Here is a 24,532-nt window from a genome sequence, read left to right on the forward strand (position 1 = left end):
CACTTGTCAACATGACAGAAGAACCAGAGGCCTAATTTAGCTAGCTAGCTTAGCTAACGTTTAATCAACTTAAGCACTTACCTTCTTGAAGAACTTTGCACAGTATGTGTAACAGTCGGGTGCCATGTATATTTCATATGAGTGTGAAGAAGCTGATTGTGTAACTTGCTTGGTTAGTCATTCTTAAGAGTTCCTAGCAATTCTAAAGCGAAAGGGGTGCCAAATTACGTCCGCATGCAATTCCTGTGTTTCAGTGACAAGCGCATGCGTGTAAACCACTGTTGGAACATAAACTGCCACTGACGATTGCTGAAAGCGATGGTTTCGGATGTTGATGCTTTTACAGTTAGCTGAAGTAAATTCACATGTATCCCTTCCTATGTGGTCAATGTAAGGCTGTACTTCTATATACATCTATATACACTCAGTGAGCAATTTATTAGGTAGACCTGTACACCAGCTTGTTAATGTAAATATTTAATCAACCAATCACGTGGCAGCAACTAAATACATAAAGACATCCAGACGTGGTCAAGCTGTTCTTCAGACCAAATTTCAGAATGGTGAAGAAATTGATCTAAGTGACTTTTGCCGTGGAATGTTGGTGCGAGACAGGGTGGTTTGAGTATCTCAGGAACTGCTAATCTCTCCTCTCTAGAGTTTGCAGAGAATGGTGAAAAAAAAAAACTAAAACCCAGTGAGCAGAAGTTGGGCAGAAATTCTTTGTTAATGAGAGAGGTTAGAGGAGAAGGGTCAGACTGGTCAAAGCTGACAGGAAGGTGACAGTAACGTAAATAAAGCATTACAACACTGGTATGCAGAAGAGCATCTCTTAACACACAACGCATCAAACCTCTATGTGGATAGGCTGTAACAGCAGAAGACCAAGAAGTAAAAAAGTCCAATAAATAGTAAAGTGCTCACTGACTGTAGTTAGTTGCATAGAAGTAAATAGACAAATCCTGAGTAAGTGTGTCTGTTCTATGTAGATATTGTTTATGAAGAAAATTGCAAAACAGTGCAAGAAAAAAGACTAAAGAAAAAGTGTGTGATGAGTACAATAAGAAATTCTACCAATTTTGCTGGTGATTTTGATTGCAGTCTAGCCCTGGTGTCGACCACATTATGTAATGAGCCAAATTATTCACTTGATAAGACATTTTTTAAGGAAGGCATGGGTTAAAGACTGTACATCTTTGGTGAATCTGTTTAACAGTGGTCCGCCTTGAAGCAAACGTTGTATAGAGATTAAGACAGAATAATGAATTAGAATGATAATCAACACACACACACACACACACACACACACACACATTGTCAGTAATCAGCATTGCCGAGCCATTGTTATTTGTAGTAGAAAAAGATGAGGCGAAGCAGAAAAACCTGTGTTACAAATAATATCACAGCATTTTGTTTCCTTGTTCAACATATGTTTATTTCTAAAACTTAGTTTGGTACATCTTTACAGCCCACATTAAATATACAGAGATCAATATTTTTCACATGCACACATACCCACAGTCACACGCAGAGACACTATTATTTTCACATACAGTATATAATTAAAACTGTTAGGATACAGATATTTTAGATATTCTTTTTAATTTTTACAATAGTTAAAAACAATAGGGTTACAGGGATTGGTTTGACACTATTTTTTTTTTTGGTTGTTTCTTTTTTCTTTTGGGAAAACGTGATTACATAAACGTGATTACACACTGTGGACTGTAGATTGCAATGAAGGTGGCTTTGGAAAAAGAGTGACAAACAGAGGAAAGTACACAGACATGGACTGGAGAATACATGCATGAGCGTCCTCTTCATAGGGCAGTGAGGAGGACGGGTGTTTCCACCAACCGCATGCAAATGCATATCTCACTCATAAGCTCTCAAGTGCAAAATGTGTGTGTATGCATTTTTGTGTACAAATAGATAAACTCCAAGTTCATTTTATACAGCGAGCATCGAAGTGTTGAGAAGTATATACCCTGTTAAAATAGTAAATAAGAATTCCACTGGCTTTAAGACTAGAATTTGAGACAGCACTGGGGCTGCATGGGAGTAAGGAAGCGAAAGCTAAAAACGAGCAGGGTCCTTATTTCGACAGTGTCTCAGTCTATGAGCGTGTGTCGCTCTAACCTGCTCTTTACTGTTCGCCGTCTCAAGAAATGGGGATAAATGTTGTGTGTGTGTCAGCACTCTGCGTGTTAAGTGTGTAGAGTTAGGCCCCAGGTATATCCATGCGTTAGCCTTGCCTATAGTCCCATCGGTCCTCTAGCGCCCCCTACAGTGTGGTCTCGCTGCTTACGTCCCGCAGGCGGGGGTAAGTGTCATTGTCCTCGCTGTCAGTCTCCAGCTCAATCTTGACCTGAGGCGGGGGACCGGCTCCGTGGGTCAGGGGCCCGGCGGGGGACGGAGGACAGGAGATCTTCAGGTGCAGAGTGATGCTGGGGAACACCAAGCTCCGGTTACAACACACGCGCAGAGCCATCGAGAGAGGGAGGAGGAGGTGGAGAGGGACAGGGGGAGGCCAAACGGAATGGACAGGAGGTCAGATAGGAGTGCTGATGGATGGGAAAGGGCAAACGGGAACAGATTGAGGAAGACGCGCTGGGAAATGTGTCGGCGGCGAGAATGGAAGGACGGGAAGGAGACTGACACTCTCAGACGTGCAAAATAACCACTTCAGGATGCCATTGCATGCTATGTATTGTAATCTTGTGTAGAAGAAACGACACGGCAATCCTAGTTTACAATTTTGTATATACTGTATTTCAAATGTCCTCACAGACTAAATGCCACTGCTTTATTCCGGATATAACTGCTCAAGGAACACCCCTGCATTACAGCAAATGTCTGTTTAGACTAGGTTTATGACTGTTCAGACTGCAGGTGAACTAAAGCAAACTCTGATGACTTGGGAAGTTTTGTGATTTGACAGAATTGGTGCATCATGGGTGCAGGAACATGCGTGTAGATGTAGCTTTTGTTCTTGGGATCAGCCTTTATTAGCCAATGGGTTTAATGTGGGATTAAATAATATAATGTACACAAACATGTTTTAGGGACAGGTTGTCCACTGTAGGAAGGCAAACTGTCAATAATCTAAATCCGTATGCTGTGTTCCTTCCCAGGAACATAAAATGAATCAACCAAATCGAGTGCATAAACCCTGACCCCTTGGTAAATCTTACTGCTATTGGAGGTTGTTCCTAGCTGTAGTTGGTTATTATTCAATTAATACTCATTGAATGTTGAAGGTATACACAATACTCTGCAAAACTGCCCACTACTTGTATAAATACAGCTCCTTTTTGGGTAGGATTTAGAAAAGAAAACAGCCATGTCCCCTGCTGGGCTGTTTTGTACATTGCTTTCCCACTATCTGTGGTCTGTGGTGTGCAGAGGGAAAACCCACACACCTATGGAGCTTGAACAGGAGGACAAAAGGCTGTAGTTGAATTTGTGGCTCATGCAGTCATGCCATTACACATGGGATTCGGGAGGGATGGGGGCACACATACACTCACTGAGCACTTTAGTAGGTAGACCTGTACACCGGCCTGTTAATGCAAATATCTAATCAGCCAATCATGTGGCAGCAACTAAATGCATGGAAGCATGCAGATATGGTCAAGAGATTCAGCTGTTTTTCAGACCAAATGAGGAATAAATGTGATATGAGTGACTTTGACTGTGGAATGATTGTTGGTGGCAGACCAACAATCATTGGTTTGAGTATCAGTTCAGAAACTGCCGATCTCCTGGGATTTTCACACACAACAGTTTCTTGTGCTTGCAGAGAATGGTGCGAAAAACAAAAAAACATCCAGTGAGCCTTGGTAATGAGAGAGGTCAGAGGAGAAGGGCCAGACTGGTCAAAGCTGACAGGAAGGTGACAGTATCGCAAATAACCACATATTACAACAGTGGCATGCAGAAGAGCATCTCTGAACACACAATGCATCAAACCTCTAAGTAGATAGGCTACAGCTGCAGAAGACCAATAAGTCTAAAAAATAAGTCTAATAAATACCTAATAAAGTGCTCACTGAGTGTCGCTGCTAGACTTCAGGGAAGATAGACACTGGGAAAGCACTCAGAACACAAACAATACTTTCAATGACTTTCTTTTGGAAAAGGTTATACATGTGTGTATATATATATACACACACACACACACATAAATATATATATTTTTTTAAGAAACAACCAGAAACCCGTCACATATGGTCGATTCACAGATGGCAGCATAGCTGCTGTTTTTAACATGTGTACAAAAGGCGTGAAGGGGCTCAGTGTGCTGTTCTTTAACCTTAGCACTACACTGCACTGCACTGCAGGGAGAGCAGAGGAATTCAATCTTAATGCTTTAAGAAAACTTTTTCTTGAAGATTCTTTCACTTTTTTTGTTAATTTCAATGTTTTTCACATAGTGAGTTGTAGTTATAGAAAAAGGTATATATAATACCATTACAATGGTAAATACAAAACCCCATAGAGGTTAGACTGAAGCTCCCTTCTCTCTATGAAGGCTGTGTATACCTTCCTTTTCACATACAGTTGGGACGCAGTGAATGTGTGAACAGGATGTATTGTATGTATATGTTTTGTATACTGGCCAAATTTTGAAAAAAATACCCCAGAGGCCCTAATAATGGACATATACACTTCACAGAATGCACGATTTAAATTGCGATTATGGACGTGCGCACAATCCCCTAATGTTTATAATCTCACAGCAGCAAATAGTTTAGCAACATTTTTGAAATAACATCACTACAAACAACAAAGAGAGAAAAACCATATACTAATACTTTGGTTTTTACATTTAAACCAATAGTGTACAAGAGCCACAAATGTAACAATATTTTATGGATCTGGTCTATTTATATTTATATGTCAAGACATAATTAAAAAATGTTTCACAATAAGAAATTCATAACAATGAATACACCTGAAACTAAGGATAATTTTACTTTTGGGAGTTAATGCATTGCGTAGGAATACCAGGAATGTGTGTGTGCGATAATGCATGTGTATGTGTGTGTGAGTGTGTGTTAATGCATGGCTATGTGTGTATAAGTGTGTGCTAATGCATGGTTGTGTGAGTGTGTGTGTGCGATAATGCATGTGTATGTGTGTGTGAATGTGTGTTAATGCATGGTTGTGTGAGTGTGAGTGTGTGTTAATGCATGGTCGTGTGTGAGTGTGTGTTAATGCATGGCTATGTGTGTATGAATGTGTGCTAATGCATGGTTGTGTGAGTGTGAGTGTGTGTTAATGCTGGTTATGTGTGTGAGTGTGTGTTAATGCATGGCTATGTGTGTATGAGTGTGTGTTAATGCATGGTTGTGTGAGTGTGAGTGTGTGTTAATGCTGGTTATGTGTGTGAGTGTGTGTTAATGCATGGCTATGTGTGTATGAATGTGTGCTAATGCATGGTTGTGTGAGTGTGAGTGTGTGTTAATGCTGGTTATGTGTGTGAGTGTGTGTTAATGCATGGCTATGTGTGAGTGTATGTTAATGCATGGGTATGTGTGTGAATGTGTGTTAATGCATGGGTATGTGTGTGAGTGTGAGTGTGTGTTAATGCATGGTTGTGTGAGTGTGAGTGTGTGTTAATGCTGGTTATGTGTGTGAGTGTGTGTTAATGCATGGCTATGTGTGTATGAGTGTGTGCTAATGCATGGGTATGTGTGTGAGTGTGTGCTAATGCATGGTTGTGTGAGTGTGAGCGTGTGTTAATGCTGGTTATGCGTTTGAGTGTGTGTTAATGCATGGTTATATGTGTGTGTTTCTGTACATGTGTCAGTAGGAATAGGTGTCGTCGAGCTGGCAGTGTGCACCCCAGTCGGTATTGGATTTGGGGGGCTTCATCAGGTCACTGTAGGGCACGTGCAGTTTGAGCACACAGTACCTGCGGTCCAGGTCAGACTCATCTGCTGAGCAGTTAGAGTAAGGGTGGTATCTCTCCTGTACACACACACACACACACACACACGCAAGTATGCACACAGGTACACATGAACATGTACACATTGATAAAGCACACACATACACAAATGAACAAACACAAACACACAAGTAAACACACAGGTACACATGAATATGTACACATTGACAAAGCACACACATACACAAATGAACACACACACACAAGTAAACACACACACACAAGTAAAAACACACACAGTAAAGTAAACACACACACACAAGTAAACACACAGGTACACATGAACATGTACACATTGATAAAGCACACACATACAGGGGAAACAGGAAAACAGGAAGAAGGTGGGAGGAAGAAGGGTGATAGAAAGGGAGAGAGCAGCAAACAGAGAGTGGAAAGAAAGAGAAAGTTCAGTGTTTTCAAAGTCTGGTGATCAAAAACATGTAAAAACAAGCAGTGCTCACATTACTTCGTAGAATTCTTTGGGTTTGGCAATCGGCTAAATCTTTGTGTATAAAATAAAACGACAACCTTTCCCGAATCAGAAAAGAGTCACTTAAATGTTTACAGCTCATTTATATCAAACCTTGAAGAATAGCCCTAATAAGGCAACATAGTGATCATAAAACCACATTAGGCATCGTTTGCACTGCATCCATCAGCTAAATATCAAATCAGACCCAGAATGCAGTGCGAGTGAAAGTGGATAGGGTCACTTCCTATGAGATGCAGTGATTGTGTGTGCTCGCTCTGTCACTGGTCAGTTCTACGGTTGTCTCCGGGATTCCATTGTGTGACAGGACCTTGAGTACATTTTACCGTACAGACAGGGCTGTTGATGGAAGGAAGGAGAGGGCAAGACAGGCTGTGTTTACTCACGGTCAGAGGCTAGGGGTTCAAATGGAGGGGGACCAGTGGTAGGGGCAGGGCCCACAGGCAGACCCATGGTTTCCATGGGTATCCTCACTGTGGAGGGGGTGGGACTCTTAGACTGAGTGAGAGAGACAGTGCCAGCCACCAATCAGCATGCGGGAGAAGCAGGATGGGAGACACTCATGAAAATCTCTCTCTCTCTCTCTCTCTCTCTCTCTCTCTCTCTCTCTCTCTCTCTCTGTCATGCATGGATGGACCAAAATTAGCTAAATAAACGGGTGAACATGCAGGACAAATCAGCTTTTAAACACACATGAATGGGCAGGGAAGTAAACTGCACACAGTCAAAGTCAAATAGCAGGACGACTCCAACCAAGCAACCAACCACACAAGTAGATTTGTTGGAAGGAATCAATTAGAAAACAGGTGGAGACATATGGGTGAGACAGAAAGCAGAAATGTATTAGGGCAGAATACTCAGGACAGCACAAGGACAGAGCACTCAGGATGCGTTTACTCTCTTCACTGCAATACACGATGGCGTAGGAGAGTCAAGACACCAAAAAAAGCCCTCTCTTCTGTACACGTGTTAGTGAGTGTGCGTGTGTGTGTGTCTGTGTGCGAGCTTGTCTATTTCTCCCTCACCTCCATGTCGACATCATCCTCTCCTCTGGATTTCTTCTTGTCTGTCTTTTTCTCTTTCTCGTCCTCCTTCTTCTTCTTTTCCTTGTCGGGGAGGATGTCGTCCAGCCAGGCGAGGTCGTGCTGGGAGAACACCAGGTCTAGCAACTTCCGCACCACCATCAGGCCTAGGATCTAGGAGGGAGGGGGAGAGAGTGACTTTATCCACTGCTAATGTCAACACATACTGATGCACTCTCCTGTTAAAAGCACAGGTAAATGTATGGATTTGATTTGAAGATTAGATTAATTATATTACATTATATTATATCAAATAAAGTTGATAAATTGCATCTATATTTATGAATTTGATGTTACTAAATCATATTACATGGATTAAAAAAATGACATCAACATTTATGGATTTTAAGTAAATATTCTATGACAGTGTTATTATCATGTTATATGGATTTTATGTATCAAATATATTGATTCTGTTTGCAACACAGAGGTGCATCTGGGGCTTCATCTTGCTTCAGACATGGATCCATACACACATTCTCTCTCTCTCTCTGAGAGAAACATACCATGACTGGGAAGATGATGGCTGCCACAGTGGACTTGAGGATCCAGAGCACAGCCAGGCAGGTGATCTGCACCAGGGTGAAGAGGTGGACCCGACGCAGGGGCACGTGCCGCAGGTAGGTGAAATCCGGCTGGTGCTTCGCTGGCATCAGGTACAGCTTAATCCGGTCCCAGAACTGCAGGGAGAGAGAACAGAAACCATCTCTCCCTGTTCACCGAACACGGCACACAGTGTCCGGGAGTCCTGTTAAACAACATGGTGGCTTGTGTGCGCGCTGCATAGTTTGACAAACATTTACAAAACATACAACAATCATTGTATTATTAAGGTCTATGGTACAAAAATAATTTTAACAGATTAAATAGGTCATTGTGGCTTTAAAGTTTGGGAACACAACACACAAAAAACACACAAACACACATGTGTGTGTACACACATACACACACACGCACACACACACACACACACACACACACACACACATGTGCGCGCGTACACACACACACACCTGGATACCACTGAGAGAGGCCACTCCCATGTACAGGAAGACACCGTAGAGCACTGGCATGGGGATGTACTGCAGAAAGCAGGGAACAACAGCACTTCTGAGACCTCCACTCTCACCAATCAAACAGCATAATAAAAACACACTATCCTGATAGCAGGCCCTTCTGTTGAATGCAATTTGATTGATTGTTATATGTGCTCAAAGGTATTGACTGTGGCTTTTTATTGCCACTCTGTCAAACACACATTGATGACTATAAATTGCTTATTGTGTATCAGTAGTGGTTTGAACACAGCCTTTTATTATTAGTGAGTCAGTTGTATTTTATAGTTATTGCTCGTGTAAATCCCATTATTCTGTGGTTGCTGTGTCCATATTGCCATTAATGGCACTGATTGGTTTCTTACCTGGAGGATGGGAGCAAGGAAGATGGAAACTCCGGTCAATACAAACACCAGGGTTCCTGTCAGCCTCTGCTCCCTGCAGAACACACGGGTTTGTGCGTAAAACACACACACACACACACACACAAACACACACACATACAAACTCATCATTCAATACTGAACACACACATCCATCCCCAACCCTCTTCCTCCTTCCTCCCCGTCCCTCCTCCTCCTCCTCCTCCTCCTCCTCCCTCTCTCACCTCACTCCCAGGAACTGCGGCTGCTCCCCCGGGGCACTGGACTCGCTCTCCATCTTGAGGGAGTCGATGTGGGCGATGGAGATGACGGTCGCCGCCACGTACCACGGCAAGCCCATGAAGGAGCAGGTCACCATCAGGATGCCCACCCAGAGCAGGTCCAGGTGGTAGCCGCACCCTTTCTGGAAGAGCAGGGCAGACATGTAGCACAACGGCCAGACAGCTGCGCTGGCAACACAGAGGCTTTGGGCTCGACTTCAACTCCGCTGTCACAGCCTTGAGCAAAGTGTTCATCCTGAACGCTTTCGGTGCTCATAACCAGCTGCGTAATGGATGCTATGTGCGTGCTAAACCTCTAACACGCACCTTCAGTTTGTTCTCCTTGCGGTTGACAATGACGGCGCTGATCTGCTGGTCCATGAAGATGAGGATGGTGACGAGGAGGGCCGGGACGAAGCTGGCCAAGTATATCCACCAGGGGTTCTTGCCAAATGGCTGCACCACCCAGCCACGGTCAGGGCGTGTGGGCTATGGAGAGGCAGACTGTGAGCGGGAGAGTGTGCAGGGGTGGGGGTGCCGAACACAAACCCACACAGGGAGCACAGGGAGCAGCACTTTTGGATCAAGTCAAGCTTAATCAGTCCCACACAAACAGGCTGACACACATAAACCCAGGCATGCACACTTGCACACTCATGCAGGTGGAATTACATGATTAGCAGACACATACCTTAAACTCTGTTGGCACTATGAGTTTGGGAGTTTTTAGGCCCATTAACATATCAAGCCCCACAAAGGTCATGATTGACATGAATATGGAGAAATCACTGATGAGCTTCCGAAGCTGGGCAGAGAAAAACACAGACAGGCACACAGACACATACAGACCACAAACAGATTGATAGGAACAGAGGTCAGACGCAGACATGCAGACAGATAGACACAGAAAGACAGAGAGACATACACAAGAAGACATACAGAGATCCGTGAAATGATAGAGAAGAGAGAGAAAAGAAAAATCAGAAGGATTAAAAGAGCAGAATATAGTGAAACTGTGTAAGTAAGACATTGTGTGTACATGGAGGTTGGAAAGATTCCTTGAGTTCCTTGATTAAAATAATAATAATTTGCAGACAATGAGCAAACATTATTCAGAAAAATGCATGCTTTTTACTTCATTTCTAATACATGCCCTTATGCTTCCTTGACTTTGAATGCATTTCATGCTATAACCTCATAACACAATCTAAACACAATTGTTTTTCTTGTATTAATTGGCTCAGCTCATCCAGAAATAGAACATGACCCACTCAACAGATTTTCAGGTAGCCTGTTAAGTTAAAATTGCTACAAAATGGGCACCTTTGGAAAAATTAGGTGGACCATTGGTTGTAGCACGTAACCCAAAACTTGACCCAGGATGATTATTCTGTTCAAGGTTTCTTTTTCTATGCAAGTTGACTTTTGGCAGGCTTCAGGTCAAAAGGGAAATAAAATAAATAATAAAAACAAAACATTTTTCTTGTAAATCTGACAGTGTACCCCATCCCACCAGCAGGGGGCAGTAAAAAGCAACAGTAAGGAGGGGTGTGGGACCTTTATCTCAGTGGGAACATGCAGTTTGGGGGTGTCCAGGGACAGGAGGAAGTCCAGCACACAGAAGACCAGGATGGAAATAATGATGGAAAAGTCACTGATCAGGGTACGGCACTGGATAAGAGACAGGGAGAGAGAGGGACGGGCAGTCGTGGGAGGGCAGGGGAGAGAGGGATGGGGGATGAGAAGAAGAGAGAGAGAGGACGGGATATTGGGATGAACATGCATATCCCCTTCAGACTGAGGTTTCATTATTTTGTGATTGCTTTGAAGGTGCAAGTACCAAAGAATACAAAATTAATTGTCGAAGGGAAAAAGCAATATGCTGGCCTCCCACTCTGTTGCTATCAAAAACCATTTTTAAATACATTACATTATATTGCACTGCTTTCATTTAGCAGACACTTACTCAGTGTGACATCCATTGTGCAGCCACCCGAGGTATATTAGTGACAGTGCTAGACTTGTCTACCAATGCTCCCTGACCAATGAGTGTATATGCAACACCAGTATAGCACTATATGTAAGTATATGTGGCCAATCTTGAACTGTAATACAATTCATAAACAGACAACATCCATAAAAACGTACCATAGGGCGAAGGGCGGCCATTTTGCTGTCCTGACCACCCTGAGCACTATTATCAACAAGGGGATCTAAGAACCGGGCCTGGCCCCTGGACCCACCTTGGTGGGGAAGTATCGGCTGAACTTGAACTTCTTGAGCGTGACGGTCATGGAGTAGGTGCCGAAGAAGAGGATGAAGGACATGAGGGCCAAGTCGGGCACGTACTTGCAGGACTTCCCCATCAGGGTGCCCCCGTACTTCAGGCACTCCTTCTTGCTGAGCTGACTCCAGTCCAGGGCTGTCACATTGTACTGTGGGGGGGGGGAGGAGGAGAGGGCAAGAAGGGAGTAGAGGAGGAGGAGGGTGAGGAGAGGGAGAGTGAGGGATAAGGAAGGTGGAGGCAATGAAGCGACCCGCCAGGAAAACGAGAAAGAACAGGAGCCGTTGGGCAGCTCACAGAGCTCACAGCAGAAAGACACAGAAAAGGCAAATACATACATCCACTCTGATATCTTAACTTGCTGTTTTCTTTTTTAAATAAAAATATCATAACTTTTGGACACTTGCTGTTCTCTCTTGGCCTATCTTATCCCTTATAGGTTGGTGAGGCACATAACAAATGTAAATGTCACTTTGAACAGAAATGACTATTAGGAGCATGAACTCATAACTTACAGACATGCCTTTACCCTTCGAGTTCATGTAAACACAGAATTTAGATACTGTACTACCAGAATATAATGACTCACCTACTACTATATTCAGAGTAACAGGGTATTAGGTATATACAAACAAAGAAAAACACACACACACACACACACACACACACACACACACACACACACACACACACACACAGAATACCTTCAAGTATACAGGTAGTACCCACTCAGGCAAACAAACAGCCCATACAACACTCACCACAGAGAGGTTAGTGCTGTTGTCCACTGCCACTGAAGTTGAGATATTGGCAATAATTGAAGCCACTGTTTAAAAAAAGAGAGAGGGACCAATGAGGAAATGATAAGGAATCAAACATGAACCGCAGAGTCAATTTGCAGTCAATGAGACTGAAACAAAAAATACATCTTTTCATTTCCACCACTGGGTGGCTCCATCCCCCTTCTCCCTCAGTTCCAGGGCGAGAACTGTTATTCCACAAACCTTTAACATAATCATCAACCTGGCTGAAATGTAAAAGGACGGTACACTCCGTGCTTGGAGAAAATAAACAGCATGTATGCATGCCCCACACGCATCGCTCCATTCCATTTAGCAGCTAGAGCAGGGGTGTCAAACTCCAGTCCTGGAGGGCCGCAGTTTCCCTTTCAATCAACAGCCAATTAAGGCCTTGAGAACAAGGTGTGTGGACTCTTTAGACAATGGAAGACTTGAAATCTACCTCTTGTGCAGAAACACACCAAAAACCAGCAGACACTGTGGCCCTCCAGGACTGGAGTTTGACACCTCTGAGCTCGAGTGACTGAACAGAGTCTCAGCCATGAGATCAGATTGTAATGGCAATAAGCGCTGACCGCATGCATTCAATCAGTGCCACTTCAGATGACAAAAAAAAAACGCATTTGCCTCAGGGCCATTAACCCATAGCTGAGATGATGCAGTGAATGGTACCAATCAGAAAATAAAAGAGTAAATCAAAAGTTAGCTCATGCACATCCAGTGGGGAGTACTCACTCAGATCGGCCAGCAGCCCGGGTGGGTGTGCGCAGCAAGGACAAATAGGACACAAATCAGTTCGGCCAGCTGTATATGCACTGGCATCTTTCTGTACATTTTTTATAGTTACTCAGCACTTAACTGATCAATGAATGCACCTGACTACAGAGTTAACTCCGCTCCGCATTGTTTTATGGGTCAGAATTGGTTGCATACAAGCCCTGTGGCTTTTCAGGACTAGGGTTCGAGGCTCCTGCTTTACAGGGGGACTCGTGTACTCTGTTAGAGTTTAATAAACCCTGGACACTTGTCCTTTCAGTTATGTTGATGACTGGTTCGGAAAGATACCAATGTAATGGACTACCGTTCAAACTCAAGCCCATCCAGACAGCTGCCTTCATCATAACCCCCATAAACCACTCATCTAACTGGCACATCTGGTTCAGCTCTGCCCTGCAACCCTAACTGCAGCTGCATCCCACCTACTTCCATGACATGCCTCTTTCTACCCCTAAAACTAGGACAGGGATCCTCACATCTGGCCCATGAGGCCAGTGGTACTGCTGGTTTTCATTCTCCCCCTTTAGCCATGACAGATTTAAACCTGGGACACCAGGTGTGCTAAATATCTGGCCAGTCATTTGCATTAATCGACCAATGAACTATCAGGTTGAAAAGAAAATCAGCAATACTACTGGCCCCCCTAGGGCTAGGTTTGAGTATCCCTACCCTAGAATCTCTGACTGCAGTCCTAGAGCGTTGCAGGATCTCTTGTGGTTTACATTCAATCAGCTGCCAACGTAGGCCTTCATATAAGGTGCGTGGAAACTTTAGTCAATAAATGGCTACCATTAAGCACCCAAGTGGTGCAGGAACACACCCAAAACTAAAGGACTCCAAGGCTCTTCAGCCCCTGAGCCTGAGATCCCTGCATTAGACCAGTGGAAAATGCCCGTGGAAAAGCCTCTGCCTGGGCTCACTTTGCCCCACAGCACCGCTCATCTGACGAAAGCGGGCTCACCTGGGTTGGGGGCCAGGCACTCGCACTTGTACGTAGTGATGTAGTCTGGCTTGAAGTCCCTGTTGATGGGGTAGTACTTGAAGGAGCCCACCATCTTCTTGATGGCGTCGGAGATGAAGATGAAGGAGATGAGGCTGGAGAAGCCCTCCTCCGTGAAGCGTGTCATGTACTTGATGATGTAGCTGGCATCCGTGGCGACCAGGATAAAGCACTGTAGGCAGGAGTGGAGGCCGATCCACAGTCGTAGCTCCATGTAGTCAATTTTGTTGCTCCTGGGGAAAATAAATACAGCTTTATGCACCTGAGGTCCATTGAATACTCCCTGGCACGCAATGGTGACTGCACACAGCTTGGCCCCACCGCATTCTGGGAATGGATTGTGCTCCACTGTTTCCAAATGGTATAACTGGTACATGGGAAACTACTCTTTCTGGGAATCTTTTCACTGTTTCCTATAGCAAAACTAGAATATAGGAAGCTGCATTACACAACAGTGCCCCCACCCTCCCATATATAACAAACTCAAGTCCATTGAACCAAATTTTACAGTTAGCACTTTTTTCATGAATGTGACCCTTGTTGTTCACATCATGCCATTGGGCAGACTGAAACATGGAATACATAGAGACAGCCTAGTCAGATGAAAGTGATTGCCAGTGATTGCCACCATTATCAACTGTTTTCTGATATTGATTTGTTCTTTTGAGGTAAAAACAGAGTGGAAGTCAATGCAAGCTCATGTCTAATCTCATTTGGGGCTTCTGTTGAGATCTGAGGGAACAGGTGTTTTCATTTGATTTTCTGGGTGTCCTACCATGAGTGAAAGTATATCTGGCAGTCAATCTACCAGCCAGTCTTAGTAAATTCCTACCTATCGCTCTGGCTATTGGTCTACTTTTCTGTTTTCTGTTTGCCTGCCTCTCTGCTTGCTTGTCTGCAAGTCTATTGATCTGTTTCTCAGACTGAAAGACAGACACAAACAGACAGACAGATCTATGTCATGTATTCTGCCCGCCCTTCTCTGTATGGCTCTGCACACTACCTGCCCGCCTGTCTCTCTGTATGGCTCTGCACACTACCTGCCTGCCTGTCTCTGTATGGCTGTGCACACTACCTGCCCACCTGTCTCTGTATGGCTCTGCACACTACCTGCCTGCCTGTCTCTGTATGGCTCTGCACACTATCTGCCTGCCTGTCTCTCTGTATGGCTCTGCACACTATCTGCCCGCCTGTCTCTCTGCGTGGCTCTGCCTCTCTTGCGGTGGCCTGTCTGTATCTGCCCGCCTGTCTCTCTGCGTGGCTCTGCCTCTCTTGCGGTGGCCTGTCTGTATCTGCCAGCCTGTCTCTCTGCGTGGCTCTGCCTCTCTTGCGGTGGCCTGTCTGTATCTGCCCGCCGGCCGGCGCACTCACTTGCTGAATTCAAAGAGCAGCTTCTCGAAGATGAGGATGGGCCCGGTGGAGCTGAGGATGATGAGGGGCTGGCCGCCGAACACGCAGAAGACCGTCCCCGCCAGGGCCGTGCCCAGGAAGCTCTCCATCACACCCTGAGAGCGCGGGAGAGACGGAGCGAGAAGCACAGACATAGAGGTACAGCAAGAAAGAGATGGAGGGAGAAGGAAGCAAGGGGAGAGAGTGAGAAATAGAGGGAGAGACTCCGAGGATGAGACGGAGGGAGAGATGGATAATTCTCACTAACTAATACTAACACTAATACTACTACAACGAATAATCATAATAATACAAGTAAACATGGGTGCTACAGTGGGGAGAGTGAGAGGACAGGTGGGATGGATCACCTGGTAGTTGTCAGTGGCGTCTCCCAGCAGTCCTCCGAAGGTGATGGCGTTGGTGATGCAGCCCAGGTAGATGAAGAGCACGGCCGAGATGGACTGGATGTGGAAGCCGTCGTAGAAGTCGCTGGCGAACCAGGGCAGTTTCCGCTTAATGTCCAGTATCAGGCCGCCACAGAACCTGCAGTGTACAGCCCAGTTCAAGCAGTGCATTCTGGGAAAGAAACCATGTACTTGCACACAGGAAGTTGCAGTACACAGAGACCCAAAACATGGTAAGTCAACTCTGCTGAGAAAAACAGCTCAAGTTGGGTTTTGAAACTGGTGGTAGCTGGTAATTTTGAGCTTGTTGTAGCTGGATGTTACAGCAGGGAATAGAGGCAAAACAACCATTAAGAGTTCATTTTTTCTTCTTCATATAATTCTGACATAAAGGTGCCAATGGAGAGCCATAGGGTGGCTTTTTCTTATTTTCACCAACCAGTTCAGACCCAAGAAACCAAGTGACATGAGAGACCTGTGTAATTATTGCTTTATTGCTTTTTTAAGTGCGAAACATAAACCTGCACACCCAGCAGTTTTCCAAGGGTGAGAGTACATTTCACTGGTATATTGCAAACACTGTGTTTGTTGTGACATGTTAGATGCTAACAAATAGTATTTTTCAGCCCACCTCCCAGTGAACGCCAGCTCCTCTCCCAGTTCGTGGGGTGCTGGCATTTCCTCATCCTCCGCAGCACCCCCTCCCCCTCCTGCTGCCCCGTTCATCTGGCCCAACTCGTTTAGGGAGAAGACTGACTTCCTACAGGCGGAGACAGAAAATATGTCTAACATCAGGTGTTGGGCATTCCTGCTTTAGGAAAGCTTTGCATTAAGCTGCAACCTTATTAAGCTGTGACCTTACATGTGTGAAGTCAAGAACCAGATTTAGTTGGCTCGGTCTGTAAGGGGCTTTTGTGAAATATGAGTTTTTAAATATGTTCTCCAGATAATGTAAGATGAAGGGGCTCACAGTGGAGGCTCCTGCATGCCTTTTTACCTCATGTCTGCGGAGGGCAGTTTCTTGGGGGGCTCGATACGGATTTTGGGGTCCCACTCTCCTGGTGGCAGCACAATCACCTCATCCAGGAACTCGTCAATGCCAGCAATGAGGTCATCACGGTCACGAGCCTTATAGGCCACATCACTGAAGAGCTAGAGAGAGAGAGAGAGAGAGAGAGAGAGAGGGAGGGGGAGAGAGAGAGGGAGAGGGACAGGGAGGGAGAGAGAGAGATACAGAGAGAGAGAGTAATGAGTAAAATTACCTCAATTACAGAGGATGAGAGAAGAGTAAATTGTGGCTACTTCCTTCAGTGAAGCACACATTTGTGAGAATGCACACATTTACACACATACACACATTCTCCTTCTGATTAAACCTGCAAAATCTTAACAGTCTAACAGTCACTAACAGTATGGAAGCACTCATGACAGAACTAGTAGGGCGGCCTGTAGCATAGTGGTTAAGGTACATGACTGGGACCCGCAAGGTCGGTGGTTCGAGCCCCGGTGTAGCCACAGTAAGATCCGCACAGCCATTGGACCCTTGAGCAAGGCCCTTAACCCTGCATTGCTCCAGGGGAGAATTGTCTCCTGCTTAGCCTAATCAACTGTACGTCGCTCTGGATAAGAGCGTCTGCCAAATGCCATTAATGTAATGTAATGTAAACTGAGTATAAGCAGGATGAGTGGTGTCTGTTTGTGTGTGACCTTTCTGTGTGTGCGTGTGTGTGTGTGTGTGTGTGTGTGACCTTTCTGTGTGTGTCCATGTGTCTTGCATCTCCTGTCCCCATGGTGTTCATTACTTTCCCCACAACAAAAACAGACCTCAGGAACAATCCAACACCTCAACAACCTCATCGGTCCCCTGTGCCCTTACAGCTGTGGCTTTCCCTATTATTACAGAGAGACTTTTTAAACCGTTTTATTAACAATAAAAAAGGTACCCACAAATCACCAATATTTGACACAACAAAAAGGGGATGACTATAATTACAATGCATCCCTACACCAGGACATCAACACACATGCACACACATGCACACACACATACACACACACACACACACACACACACCACACAGTATCTCTCTTATAACCTGTAGCATACTGCTGTGTCCGAATGGCTCGTATCATTGGCAGGTAAAGACAACTGAAATTGGGCGTGGGGCACTTACGTCATCCACCATCAGAGTGGCAATGGCTCGGCCAATCTCATTGTAGGACTTCCCTTTGCCCTGAGGCCCCAGTAACATAAACAGGAACCTAGAGACAAGAAGGCACAGACCGACAGTCATTCCATCTACCTTTCAGACAGGAACAAAGACAAACTGACATATTGAGTCAGAGACAGACATGGTCAAACAGAGATGCAGGCACAGAGACATATGAACACACAGACAGGCAGATATACAACTACAGTACTGTGCACCCTAGATTTTCTAAATATAAATTTGGTCATGATATTTCATATTTATTTATTTTGTTTTCTGCATTAGTGTGTCAGGACAAAAGAGCAAATTTGAGGTTTACAAACATCCATTTTCCAAAACATTTTATGTCATAGAATTTTTACATTTATTTTTTGTTAAATAAAGTAACATTTTAAATAGTAGACCACTTTTCAGATAAAAAAGGCTGTCTGGGATCACCTGGAGAGCCAGAAGCAAGCTAGAAATCTGCACAAGAACTGAGGCCTGTTGTTCCTACATGCTTGGAACAACCTAGCAGCTGATTTTCTAAAAAAACTGCAGAGTGCACCAAAGAGAACTGATGCCATTTTAAAGGCGAAGGGTGGTCACCAAATATTGATAGTGTGCAGAGCCATACAAATATTGATTTAGTTTTTAACTATTTAAAACCATTTCATTATTTTTTAAACTACCTTATATGGAATGTTTGAACAGGTGCCTAAGACATTTGCACGGTACTGTATATCGGTGAGTTACCTGGTTGGCACGGGAACCTCGGTCAGCCCCCCCAGGGTGGTGGCCTGTGCTAAGCGGATGAATGCCACAAATGGCTTTTCCAGGAAGTCCACCTCCCCCACCAGCACATTGGAGGCTTCCGCATCGCGGGGAATCTTCTTCATGAACTTATTCTTCAGCTATCGAGAGGGAGGCATTCGATGAGCAAGAGAATGAGCCAAAATACTTTTCCAGAATTCTAGTATCACTGACCACACTATATAGCTATATAGCTTTAGCACATAGAAAATAATTTCTGTTTTTTTTTTTCATGGAAAGATAGCAGTAGCCACACAGCTACTATATAATACATGTAGGCAAATTAGTTTCAATTCAAATCAAATCGAATTTTTTCTCTCCTTTGGGGCACATGCTAATATCGATATATGACTGTTATGTCACTGGAAAGCACACGCAAAGAACACCAATGGGACCATGACACACTCACTAACAGAAACACAACCTGCTAAGCTTTTTACCAAAGAGGGCCACAGTACCGCTTGTTGAAATAGGCTTATGGAATAGTTTTAAGATTAAAAGAGAGGTTTGGGGAAACTGTTTGAACTTTTTGACCATTCTGTAGTTTCCAGTGCTTTTAAAATAGATTTTAATAATGGCTCACTGAGGTGAAAGTGCACCCACTTCACAGGGGAGGGGTGGTTGTGATGTGGGACTGCACCCCCCCCTTCCTTCATGCCCATTTTGCGATCAGCCAGTGGGCAGTACTGTTCTTATCAGACCATGAATATCAGTGCCAAATCCATTCCCGTTGTCTGCACTCCCTCTACATGTGATGTGGAAGCACGAGGTTTGAACACAACCATGCGCTGTCCAATTGCAGCTCAGTGCACGTAGGCACTGAGTCACACACACACACACACACACACACACACACACACACACACATGCTCGTTGCAGTTTTCTGTTTCGATTCAATTTCAATGCAATTCAATTTTATTCATATAGCACTTTTCACAGCAGACTGTTCCAAAGACGCTTTACATAGTAACAGAGGGGAAGAAAAGTGGGCCTAGTCTCCCTAGTGACACCTAACAGTGAGAACAACCCTCAAACGGTGTCATTTCATTCATAAATCATTTCATTCATGAACACAATCATTGCCAATTCACTGAAATGACCATAATTACTGATACAAACAGAATTATGTAAAATGTCCAGCGTTCACTAAAAGCATCACTACCATTATCATTAGGTCACATTTTTAGGGAAGAAGGCTCTCGTTCTGAGAGGCCGCTGTGCTGCAGTTCAACTGTAATTCAGGTTATGTTCTGGGTATGTGTACACATTTATCTATAGAGATCTAATAACCTTGCATAGCTATAACAACCACAAGCACAATCATCACTCAGTTCTGCAGGTTCTGCAGGTTAATTAAGACTGCCTGTGCACCGCTGCCTGGCTGGCTAGTCAACGCTGTGTGCGAAAGCCATCAGCAATATCTTTAAGCAGCCTGGAGCTCCGGCCCCCGACAGCACGTGAACGGGGAATGGTTGGTGCTTAGGGTCAGAATCAGCCTCTTAATCCCATAATTCTGCTTTCAAAGTCAGGTTACTTCTGCCTCAATCGCGAATAAACAAGCATTGTTTCATCGGGGTGCTGACCCCGTTCTTTTGTGGGATAACAGCCTGGACCCCCCTCTCCCTCCCCAGCCCCACGTCAGCCTGGCAGGAGTGACGTTAGGGATAATAAAATAGGGGCTGAACGTTAGCGATGAAAGTTTTCTCAGTAGAACGTTCTCCAATCGTGGAGTATGTTGATAACACTTCCTGGCTATATTTCCTGGATACCATCAGGGTCACCAGACATATAACCAGAACATATCTGGTTCTGTTTCTCATTCTATGCACTTGTTCATACATCATTGCTTGTTTTCTATGTTAAAAAAAACATCCTATCCCTGGATTATTATGGGAAATGGACTGCATTTATTTAAATTTAAGGTGAGGAGGGTGGCAGGAAGATGAAAGGGAGCAGTAGGTGTCATTTTCGGAGGGGGGAGAAACTAATTAAACTGGACTCATGGCAAAAGCTGGGGTGATGAGGCAGAGGCGGGGGGTGGGTGCTTTCAAGTAAAAATGCAGCAGAGGGGGGCTTGTGGGGGGGTGCACTGGGCTGGGGTGGGGGTGCACTGACTACTCCAGGGAGTCCAAAATCTAAACCCACCCTGTGACTCCTTATCTCCTTATCAATAATCGAATAAGGCCTGTTAATATCTTGGCATATCTCGAAAGGAAAAGAAAGTGACTTACTGCATAATTCCTATTTTTTTCTCCTCTGTTTTTCTTTATTCTTATTTAGGGTGGAACAATCAAAACCAAAATGGGAGAATGTGGGGCTGAGCTGCCAGTGGTGAAATAATAACAAGCTTAATAACCCCTCATATTTCTCCGTGCCCCCACCTTTTGTAAGTGACTTGATTTGTGAAGGGATTAAGCTCCGAGCTCCAACCCACCCAAAACTGTGCAATGTCAGCCCCCCCTCCTCCCACCTCACCCACACTGCTACAAAACACAAACACAGACACACTCATAGAGATACACACGCACACGCAAATGTCAGACATGTATGTGCATGTATACATTTCGCACACATGCACAAGCGCGCACAGTGCCAGACACACACAGAAACAAGAGTAGGTTAACACACACACACACACACACACACACACCCACTCATGGGGGTCAAAGCTTTTCTTTCCCAGGGAAGATGGAAAAGCTCTTATTGTTACTGAAATTCCAACCACAATCTCTTCAGCTATGGTTCAGTTCAGGAGGAACTCCCTCATTCGTTCACTCTTCACTCTCCATAACTTCCTCTCATTCAGTACCGCTCCCAAACATATACATGTACACGGAGACATGTATATGTAACGGTCAGTGTGAGCGATCGTAGCTCATACATTAGCAGAATGAATCAGATATTTGAACCTTACCTGGTCTGTGCTGGGTGTGTCTGAAATATCATTCATACTCCGACTCTGGGCATGATCTGAAACAAGAGAAAGTGACCATAGGTATTATTATTAGTAATATTTTTCATCTCCAATATAATTTGACAAGTGCTTGACTGAAGACTGGATGGTGTATCATTGCAAAGATGCAATGTCTTGGAAAAAGTATCTTGACTATGAATCTGTCATTTGTCATCTTTATGGCCCGTAAATTGTGTTTTTTAATATTTAATATTACTCATTACTTGTCGGGCATAAAGACTCATTGCTTGACATTTTGGATGCTACAATAGTCTGCTTCCCATCACAGGTGCCACAAACACAAAGGTTGTAAGGAAACTTCATTTTAGTAACATGTTTATTAGATTAGGCAGGTTACTGCCTTCCATTAGAGACACAGAGACTTGGCATGCATGCAAGAAGGTTTGCACTTAAAAATGCACACCCTATCTACACACACACACACACACACACACACACACACACACACACACACACACACTCACACTCACACACACACACACACACACACACATGCACGTGCACACACACACACACCCACAAAGTAATATTCTGGACCATTGCTTTCGTACAATATCTCAATGTTCTAGGACATACTAAGCCATATAATGATTGACTGTTTCACTTCCTGATTAAGGTTCTAAAAAAAAAATTGCGAGAGTGAGAACATAAAGCTTAATAAGAATGATTGTTTGCAATATTTTGTGAAGCAGAAGAAAAAATTACACCAGAATGAAAAACCCAAGCACATGCACAGATCTCGGTTAAATACCTGCATTTTAAAAATGACATTTGTATGTATTTGAAGTATTTATAATATTTGAAACTCTGTATTGAGCAACACATTTCTTACATTTCATACACTTCCTTCAAATGCGAACTGTGAATACAGTACTGTATACTTTGAATTTGAAGCACCAAGAACACCAAGAGTCACAGAGAAAGAAAGAGAGAGAGCGGGATGAGAGAGATAGAGTGAGAGAGAGAACGAGAGAGGGGGATGAGAGATAAAGTGAGAGAGAGGGAGAGAGGGGGATGAGAAAGAGAGACAGACAGAGAGGGGGGTGAGAGAGAGAGAGGGATGAGAGAGAGGGAGAGAGGGGGATGAGAAAGAGAGACAGAGAGAGTGAGAGGGGGGTGAGAGACAGAGAGGGATGAGAGAGAGAGGGAGAGAGGAGGATGAGAGAGAGGGAGAGAGGGGGATGAGAAAGAGAGACAGAGAGAGTGAGAGGGGGGCGAGAGACAGAGAGGGATGAGAGAGAGAGGGAGAGAGGGGGATGAGAAAGAGAGACAGAGAGAGAAGAGGGGGGGGAAGAGCGCGCGATGCACAGCAGCTGGACTCACGCAGACGGCCATAGCTGCCCGCCTGCTTGCTGCGCAGGTCCTCTGTGGAGCGGTGGAGCCCCCCCCCTGAGGTAGGGCTACGGGCTGGGCTTCGGCCTGAGACACAGAACCACACGAAGGGAGAGAGAGAAGGAGGGAGGGAGAACGAGAGCAACACAAAGGAAGGAGAGCGCGAGACAGGTGGAAGGAAGAGGGAGAAAAAGGGAAGGAGGAAAAGAGACAGAGATAGAGGGAAAACAATCAGCATAAGATGTATTTGATTTGGTTAGGATAGAAAGTAAAACATTTTGGCTCAGTCGAATGGTATTGTCTTCACAGTAACAAAAGAAATGAAGGGTGGGAAAGGGGAAGCTCTATTTTGCATCATCAACAAACCTCTGGTCTCCAAATCCAGTTCACTTCACCGAAAGACTACACCAGCTCAACACAACTTCAAAGGGTTCATTTCAGTTTTTCATCAATGGGAGACAAGTCAGAGAGAGGGAGAGTAAGGCTGAACAAAGTGTGTGAGGGGAATTTCCCCCTGACACAAACACACCCACCCACACACACACACGCACACATACACACACACTTTCACAGACTCACTGGAGGATGAGGAGGTCTTCCCAATGTCAGCCAGAGAGCGGTGGATAGGTTTCTTGGTCTGGTGTCGGTGCTTCCTCAGGAGGACGTAGACGATCTTGTCCCTCAGGTCGGGAGCAATGAGCCCGTCCTCCACCTGCCTCTCCACAACCTCCTCTGAGGGGGCGAGAGGTTGGTTAACACGGGAGCCTTGTGGGTTAGCCTGGCCTCAACAGCTCATAAACAGAGCGCATGAATGATGAAGACATACAATCACAACAGGGTGGGAACACTGGTAAGTAAAATAGTATGTATTTTATGTATACATGATATAGTTATTTATTTAAAACTGTTAAAAGGAGGGGCCTTCAATGATCATAGCTCCCATCCGCATCTTCATGACACACGTGTAATAAACTGCATGTTTACATTATTTAAGTAAACATTTTCATAGGAGCTGTGTCTCACCATCATTCATTAATGTGAATGTACTATTATTTGGTTTGCAAAAAAAGCATCCTAAGTGTATATGGTGAATGAGGACATCAGACAAAAAGGTAAGAGCATGTCTGTAAGTCAGATGGGCCCTGTCCTCTGAATTAATAATGTCCTAATAGTGCTGGTAAACACTCAAGTAAAATGGCCTCATAAACCATACAAACCAAAACACACATTTGTGGCATACATGTGCGCACATACATGCACACATACACACTGTACAACTTTACTGCTAAGCTTTACTCCTCCTTTATCTTGTGCTTATGAGTCACCTTGCCCACACACACGCAC

At 44.4% G+C, this 24,532-nt stretch overlaps 1 protein-coding gene across 1 annotated transcript in view; it reads right to left on the reverse strand.

Moving 5' to 3' along the window:
• Positions 1–1,475: 1,475 nt before the first annotated feature.
• The window catches only part of slc4a5b (solute carrier family 4 member 5b), a 24,961-nt gene continuing 1,904 nt past the window's right edge, over positions 1,476–24,532 (reverse strand). Inside the window, exons 3-23 of the mRNA XM_061263832.1 lie at positions 23,768–23,920; positions 23,180–23,275; positions 21,797–21,852; positions 18,826–18,983; positions 18,055–18,142; positions 16,878–17,032; positions 16,512–16,640; positions 15,845–16,019; positions 15,459–15,592; positions 14,049–14,320; positions 12,263–12,336; positions 11,470–11,661; positions 10,784–10,897; positions 9,554–9,715; positions 9,191–9,369; positions 8,949–9,021; positions 8,542–8,610; positions 8,035–8,208; positions 7,472–7,642; positions 5,921–5,976; positions 1,476–2,447 (exon numbers count right to left, since the gene is read on the reverse strand). Of these exons, the coding sequence (XP_061119816.1) occupies positions 2,285–2,447; positions 5,921–5,976; positions 7,472–7,642; positions 8,035–8,208; positions 8,542–8,610; positions 8,949–9,021; positions 9,191–9,369; positions 9,554–9,715; positions 10,784–10,897; positions 11,470–11,661; positions 12,263–12,336; positions 14,049–14,320; positions 15,459–15,592; positions 15,845–16,019; positions 16,512–16,640; positions 16,878–17,032; positions 18,055–18,142; positions 18,826–18,983; positions 21,797–21,852; positions 23,180–23,275; positions 23,768–23,920 (2,843 nt within the window). The 3' untranslated portion in view covers positions 1,476–2,284. The remainder of the gene's footprint in view (positions 2,448–5,920; positions 5,977–7,471; positions 7,643–8,034; positions 8,209–8,541; positions 8,611–8,948; positions 9,022–9,190; positions 9,370–9,553; positions 9,716–10,783; positions 10,898–11,469; positions 11,662–12,262; positions 12,337–14,048; positions 14,321–15,458; positions 15,593–15,844; positions 16,020–16,511; positions 16,641–16,877; positions 17,033–18,054; positions 18,143–18,825; positions 18,984–21,796; positions 21,853–23,179; positions 23,276–23,767; positions 23,921–24,532) is intronic.

This window comes from Conger conger, chromosome 12 (genome assembly GCF_963514075.1).
Source record: "Conger conger chromosome 12, fConCon1.1, whole genome shotgun sequence".
Classification (NCBI taxonomy): domain Eukaryota; kingdom Metazoa; phylum Chordata; class Actinopteri; order Anguilliformes; family Congridae; genus Conger; species Conger conger.